The 7,602-nt window shown below is 41.5% G+C and overlaps 1 protein-coding gene across 2 annotated transcripts; it reads right to left on the bottom strand.

Annotated features, from left to right (window-relative positions):
* Positions 1-1,222: 1,222 nt before the first annotated feature.
* LOC115204011 (vacuolar protein sorting-associated protein 29) lies at positions 1,223-7,265 on the bottom strand. Of its 2 annotated transcripts, XM_029769199.1 has the most exons (5): positions 7,165-7,254; positions 6,316-6,327; positions 2,403-2,594; positions 2,041-2,276; positions 1,223-1,909 (listed from the first exon to the last, which is right to left on the bottom strand). In XM_029769199.1, the coding sequence occupies exons 1-5, from the start codon at positions 7,165-7,167 to the stop codon at positions 1,792-1,794; spliced, it is 561 nt and encodes a 186-aa protein (XP_029625059.1). In that variant the 5' UTR covers positions 7,168-7,254; the 3' UTR covers positions 1,223-1,791. The 2 variants fall into 2 exon arrangements, with proteins under 2 accessions (XP_029625059.1, XP_029625060.1); XM_029769200.1 differs by lacking the exon at positions 6,316-6,327 and having other exon boundaries at positions 7,165-7,265.
* Positions 7,266-7,602: the final 337 nt, after the last annotated feature.

Below are 7,602 nucleotides of genomic sequence, written 5' to 3'. Positions count from 1 at the left end.
CTGACATTGTCACCAGAAAAGCACCATCACATCTCCTCCTCCATGCTTCACGGTGGGAACCACACATGCGGAGATCATCCATTCACCTACTCTGCGTCTCACAAAGACAAATCTCAAATTTGGACTCATCAGACCAAAGGACAGATTTCCACCGGTCTAATGTCCATTGCTCGTGTTTTTTGGCCCAAGCAAGTCTCTTCTTTTTATTGGTGTCTTTTAGTAGTGGTTTCTTGCAGCAATTCGACCATGAAGGCCTGATTCACGCAGTCTCCTCTGAACAGTTGATGTTGAGATGTGTCTGTTACTTGAACTCTGTGAAGCAGTTATTTGGGCGGCAATTTCTGAAGCTGGTAACTAACGAACTTATCCTCTGCAGCAGAGGTAACTCTTGGTCTTCCTTTCCTGTGGCGGTCCTCAAGAGAGACAGTTTCATTATACCTTATTTACATAAGTATTCAGGCCCTTTGCTGTGAGACTCGATCTGTACCTCGACACAATCCTGTCTTGGCGCTCTACGGACATTTCCTTCGACCTCACGGCTTGGTTTTTGCTCTGAAATGCACTGTCAACTGTGGGACCTTATATAGGAAGGCATGTGCCTTTCCAAATCATGTCCAATCAATTGAATTTACCACAGGTGGACTCCAATCAAGTTGTAGAATCATCTCAAGGATGATCAATGGAAACAGGATGCACCTGAGCTCAATTTCAAGTCTCATAGCAAAGGGTCTGAATACTTATGTAAATAAGGTATGTTTTTAATACATTTGCTAAATTTCAAAAAATAACTTTTTGCTTTGTCATTATGGGGTATTGTGTGTAGATTGCTGGGGAAATTTGGTCATTTAATCCATTTTAGAATAAGGCTGTAATGTAACAAAATGTGGAAAAAGTCAAGGGGTCTGAATACTTTCCGAAGGCACTGCATGTTTGAAAGCGCTCAGGGCAGTTATTGAAGCTTCAGTATTGCACAATTGTTGTTCTAACCTAAATGATGCCATGTTAACATCTATGCCTTTGTCATCAGGGTTCAACCAGTGGGAAGATGACCTGGAGTTAGATGAGATGAGTGAATGCATGAGCTCACTGTTCATGGGGGTGATGACTTACTCACCAACTTATCGGATACATGACAGCAACGCTCATTTGTTGTCACAGTGTTTTTACATGTGGTGACATTTTCTATAGGTGTTAGTCTTACAATGTAATAACAACAAGTGGCTGAAAGTGAAATGGGATTTTTATTGTGGGGGAAAAAATGAGTGAGAGAACGCCCACTACAGGAAGATAAAGGCCATGGAGTTACACGTACTTACAGGACATTTTACATCCCAATACGTAAAATTACAAATATTTATTTGAATGACATTACGCAAACTCGTGACCTTATTGCATTTTCTAAAGACACCAGATGGTGGGTCGAACACAAGCAAATGCTGATGAAATAAACAATATTATGCATTTCTTTATAGAGTTAAGTCGCAAACAGTTATGGTACAGCATTAGCATTGTGGTGACCAGTGCTTGACTTGGACTGAAATAGGTTCCAGTACTCATTTTGTGTGCTGGTACTGTTTATATTTAGGTGCAGGAGCTCCACAATACTTTGGCGCTATTAGTCTATAAGAGGAACATGAGCTCAAGCAGTAGAACATTTGAGGTGCAGATACTCAGCTCCAGTTAGCTCCTGCCCAAGTCAAGCATTAGTGGTGACGTAGTTGGAGCTGCAGGTAGAAAGGAATGAAACGATACACTTAGTGAACAACAGAACCCCCTACTTCAGCCCTGGTTTTAGGATTTCTTGTACTCAATCCTCTCCACTTTTACGTCATCTCCGATGAGCTGGTAGACGTACGTCACCACTGTGGATGCTTGGATGTCCATCAATACAAAGGACGGGATGATGTTGCTGAGGAGAAACCAAACAAAAGAGAGGAAGGCTTATCAGTTTAATGCTAGCGGTTAGCAACTTACCTAGTCACCTGCTAAATGACCCAATAAATATGTGAACGGCTTAATCTGTAAAAATGCCGCCATTACCTTTCCAGTGCATTGTAGGCTCCAGTTGCTGAGCCGGGGTTGATGTAGAACTTGTTCTCGTTTTCGAAGGCCTCGAACTTGTGCGTGTGTCCAGAGATGAGGATGTCGACGTCGAGCTGCCTCTGCAGCAGGGCCAGGCTTGCCATGTCCCCCCAGGGGATCACCTGGTGCCCATGGATCAGGCCGATCTTAAACTGACCTACTGTCACCACCTTCTGCTCTGGGTAGTTCAGGTTCTGTAGGGCAGAGAAGGCCAACAACACACTACAGTTCATCCACTGTTCTAACCCATTAAAGGATTACATATACGTTTAAAGATAATGGATCATGTAATAAAGCAGAAGGGAAGCAGATACAAAAACCTCATCAAAGTCTCCCCTGACGATGTGTACATCCCCAGCCAGGGTCTTCAGGTAGTCATAGCTCTCCTTGGTGCAAAGGTTGCCTGTACAGAGGATGTGCTGGATTTTGCCTGGCACTAGCAGCTTCTTGAACTTGGCTGGTAGGGTGTTGCATCGGTGGGGGATGTGCAGGTCACCTAACACCAGGACCAACTGGCATCAAACAGTGGATGGAGAGTTATGTTAGCAACAGTTACGGGAGGGGGCTCAGTCATACTTACGAAATGTAGGCTGCCAATTAGGGTGACATTAAGTTTGGAATCTATACCATTTCAGCTCAGTCAACTCAGGAAATTCATTGAAATTCAACATGTGACTTGCACATTTTCAACAGGTCTGTTGTATTGAATGTCAATTCATCAAATAAATACCACAACATTGGTCATTGAGTTGGATGATCACTTTTTTTGCTTTACTATAATTGTATGTTCTCTTAGGTAGGGTATATCAATACTCCATCGTCATTAGCGCTGGAAGAGAAGATTGGCAAAACACAATTTGGTCAAGGACTAAAGCTTCTTGTCCCCTTAGGTACAAGGCTATCCCCATGTTTGGATCAGTTTGTCTGACCCGCGACTAATCAAAATAAGCCTTGTTTCAGACAAACAAGAAAAGTGGTTTATTTTTGGTACTTTTACCCCTTTTTCATGATAGCCAATTGGTAGATACAGTCTTGTCCCAACCCTGCAACTCCCATATGGACTCGGGAAAGGCGAAGGTCAAGAGCCATGCATCCTCCGAAACATGACACTGCCAAGCCGCACTGCTCGCTTAACCTGGAAGCCAGCCCGCACCAATGTGTCGGAGGAAACACCGTCCAGTTGGCAACCGAGGTCAGCTTGCAGGCTCCCAGCCTGCCACAAGGAGTCACTAGAGCATGATGGGACTAGTAAATCCCGGCCGGCCAAACCCTCCTCTAACCCGGACGATGCTGGCCGAATTGTGCACCGCCTTATGGGTCCCCCGGTCACGGCCGGCTGTAACACAGCCTGGGATCGAACCCGGGTCTGTATGAAGCCTCAAGCACTGCGATGCAGTGCAGTGCCTTAGACCGCTGTGCCACTCGGAAGGCCCAAACAAGAAAAGTTTATTGATTTTTCCACACCACAATCAGTCATCAGAAAAGTAATCTTACATCACCATGAAACCAGCCCAAAAGGTCAGTGCATCCAAACTCCATAATCACAGACTATAGCTACAGTTGAAGTCGAACGTTTACATACACCTTAGCCAAATACATTTCAACTCAGTTTTTCACAATTACAGACATTTAATACTAGTAAAAATTCCCTGTCTTAGGTCAGTTAGGATCACCACTTTATTTTAAGAATGTGAAATGTCAGAATAATAGTAGAGAATGATTTAATTCAGCTTTACTTTCTTTCATCACATTCCCAGTGGGTCAGAAGTTTACATACACTCAATTAGTATTTGGTAGCATTGCCTTTAAATTGTTTAACTTGGTTCAAACGTTCCGGGTAGCCTTCCACAAGCTTCCCACAATAAGTTGGGTGAATTTTGGCCCATTCCTCCTGACAGAGCTGGTGTAACTGAGTCAGGTTTTTAGGCCTCCTTGCTCGCACACGCTTTTTCAGTTCTGCCCACAAATGTTCTATGGGATTGAGGTCAGAGCTTTGTGATGGCCACTCCAATACCTTGACTTTGTTGTCCTTAAGCCATTTTTCCACAACTTTGGAGGTATGCTTGGGGTCATTGTCCATTTGGATGACCCATTTGCGACCAAGCTTTAACTTCCTGACTGATGTCTTGAGATGTTGCTTCAATATATCCGCATAACTTTCCTTCTCATGATGCCATCTATTTTGTGAAGTGCACCAGTCCCTCATGCAGCAAAGCACCCCCACAACATGATGCTGCCACCCCCGTGCTTCACGGTTGGGATGGTGTTCTTCGGCTCGCAAGCCTCTCCCTTTTTCCTCTAAACCTAAGGATGGTCATTATGGCCAAACAGTTCTATTTTTGTTTCATCAGACCAGAGGACATTTCTCCAAAAAGTACGATCTTTGTCCCTATGTGCAGTTGCAAACCGTAGTCTGGCTTTTTTATGGCGGTTTTGGAGCAATGGCTTCTTCCTTGCTGTGCGGCCTTTCAGGTTATGTCGATATAGGACTCGTTTTACTGTGGATATAGATACTTTTGTACCTGTTTCCTCCAGCATCTTCACAAGGTCCTTTGCTGTTGTTCTGGGATTGATTTGCACTTTCCGCACCAAAGTACATTCATCTCTAGGAGACAGAACGCGTTTCCTTCCTGAGCGGTATGACGGCTGCGTGGTCCCATGGTGTTTATACTTGCGTACTATTGTTTGTACAGATGAACATGGTACCTTAAGGCATTTGGAAATTGCTCCCAAGGATGAACCAGACTTGTGGATGTCTACAATTTTTTTCCCGAGGTCTTGGCTGATTTATTTTGATTTTCCCATGATGTCAAGCAAAGAGACACTGAGTTTGAAGGTTGGCCTTGAAATACATTCACAGGTACACCTCCAATTGACTCAAATTATGTCAATTAGCCTATCAGAAGCTTCTAAAGCCATTTTCCAAGCTGTTTAAAGGCACAGTCAACTTAGTGTATGTAAACTTCTGACCCACTGGAATTGTGATACAGTGAATTATAAGTGAAATAATCGGTCTGTAAACAATTGTTGGAAAAATTACTTGTGTCATGCACAAAGTAGATGTCCTAACTGACTTGCCAAAACTATAGTTTGTTAACAAGAAATTTGTGGAGTGGTTGAAAAAAACGAGTTTTAATGACTCCAACCTAAGTGTATGTAAACTTCCGACTTCAACTGTAGGTTTCCATCCAATTAGTGAAATTGTACTGGAACTTCCATCACAGCTGTTGTGATTTTTCTTTTAATATACGGTATGACTTTACTCGCATAAAAACAGGATGGAAATGTGGTTACTAGCTAGGTTTCCATCCAATTGGCAACAGATTTTCATGTGAATATTCTAAAATCCGCATAAAGAAAATTATATGCATTTTTTTCACCAGTTGTGTGTTTCCAACAAAATTCAGTGTGTGATGACGTAGACGTAGTGTAAAATGCACGTTTTCACTTAAGTTTTCATGTACTGAATAAAAATCTAAAGTTCAATGCGCTTCGATCGCATTTTCAACTTTACCGATAGTTTTGTCACAAAAACTGTTGCGTTAAATAGCAAATGTGCCAAGTCTGGTTTTAGCACCTGCGCTCTTGCCAAAAGCTTGCAGATACAGTGCTGGTAGGATTGCCTACATGATGAGATTATTATGGATAATGGATACTTGTAGTTGTCTTTATGCAAATGAGGCACATATAATTGTCTTTATTTTTAACACTATTTTTTATTACCTGATACCATTAGAAAATGTATATTTGAGTGCATTCTATAAATAAAAAAGTCAAATTTGACAATCCCTGAACGCCATTCATTATTTGTCCGTGCCAGTAAACATTGTGTGCTATAATTCAGTAAATATCTGACGGATTAAAAACAATTAAACGACTTGGAATATCTTTATCCAACTATTGCATATATTAGAATTATTTTAAAACCTTTGACAATTTTGATGACCGTTGCTACTTTACTCGCATAAAAACTGTGGATGGAAACGTGGTTACTGATAAAAAAAAATAAACAGAATTGCTAAATATTCTCACCTGAATGGAATGCAGCATTCTAAGTGTCTGTGTGTTAGTGGATGAATGCAATAAATTAAGATCTATTTGCCATTAGGGCATCATTATAGGCCTAACCTGCAGAGAATAGTGAGGTATGGAGGGTTACTATGACAGCCGCCACCCCCCCTGCAAAACAAACGGGCAGAGGACAAAATCCAACACAGAGAGCGGGGCACTTACCCGGTGAACAGCCTGAATACAAGCAGAGGTTGATTGGAGACAGGGAGTGGTGGGAGGGTGGGAAGGGAGTGGTGGGTGAAAGGGGTGGAAAGCGGATGTGTGTGGAGAGATTTACATGAAGCATGATCAAAGATTGGAAAGGGAAAAAAAACAAGGGACAAGAGTGAAAACTGAAATTATAAATTAAAAGTGGATGAATAAAGTAATGAAATATTCATAACAAATAAGAAGTGTTAGCTAGGTGACAATAGTAAATAGCCTTAATTGTTAGTGGGTTGCAGGTTATATCAAAACTAGAGAGTGTGAGTGATGAACGTTAGATTGTTGACGTTTTGTGTCAGTGCACCAAAGGGCCATGAAGTTCAAACCAAACAAATACAAAAACTCACATTACTGAATTTATATTCGTAGATAACTGCGATGTGTAAAGCACATGGTGTGGTAGTTAAACCAGATTGTTTTTGAAAATCACACGCTAGCTAGCATTTCTGACTGGTTAGCTACTGTCTGAAGCTTGCTAACAATTTGATAAGGAAATTAACTAACGTTAGCTAGCTACTCGAGCAAGCTCATCACACAGATTTGCAAAAACGAACAAATAATGACAAACTTAAAGTACAACCGAACACAGGTGGTGTTTTGAGGTATGATGCTTATTCAGATCACATTTTCAACTGTCATGTGATCGTAGTTAGCTAGCAGACCAACAGATCTTCACAAGTTTTATTTACCGGGATCTAGAGGTAGATTTTACGGTAACAAGGCTAGTGCTAACGTCTTCATACAAGTAATGTTCAGAAAACATAAATAAGCCTCGAAAGCTAATATTTACTGTCTTTTCAGACTTACCATCTTCTATTTTGCTGGATCTGCTAAGCTTCAGGAAGCAGCTACGCGTATTGACGTAAGCAGTGACAACGATCACGCAATCAGCCAATGAATGCCGAGCAATCCTACGGATTCCAATGAAGGACACGCTCATGTGAGAAAAGCGGAATCTATTTTAATGCAATACGGCTTTCGAAATATATAGACCTAATCTTTCAACAGCGAGAAAAAAATCCTTTAATTAAAAAAATATACACGTACTGTTGCAGTTTAGTTCAGATCCATACAGCTATGGGTGCCTTCCTCCTCCGGTACACTAACTCTGTAAAAGTGTGTATCAATTTAACCTTTGGTTTTCTGAAAATTATTTCTGACTGATATGAAAGACAAGGTCCTTATGTTTCCTAAACCGTACTGCAAGTTATGTGCGTTGATGTTGAGACCAAGCATCTGAGCGCT

This window comes from Salmo trutta, chromosome 12 (assembly GCF_901001165.1).
Source record: "Salmo trutta chromosome 12, fSalTru1.1, whole genome shotgun sequence".
NCBI classification, from domain to species: Eukaryota; Metazoa; Chordata; class Actinopteri; order Salmoniformes; family Salmonidae; genus Salmo; species Salmo trutta.
This window is presented reverse-complemented; position numbering and strand designations above follow the sequence as displayed.

Bases quoted from the DNA above. Each gene is read 5' to 3' on its own strand.
- LOC115204011 (XM_029769199.1), bottom strand. The intron at 2,277-2,402 runs GTTTTTGTATCT...TCTGCCCTACAG, and splicing joins TCAGGGGAGACTTTGATGAG to AACCTGAACTACCCAGAGCA. The intron at 1,910-2,040 runs GTAATGGCGGCA...GTTTCTCCTCAG, and splicing joins GCCTACAATGCACTGGAAAG to CAACATCATCCCGTCCTTTG.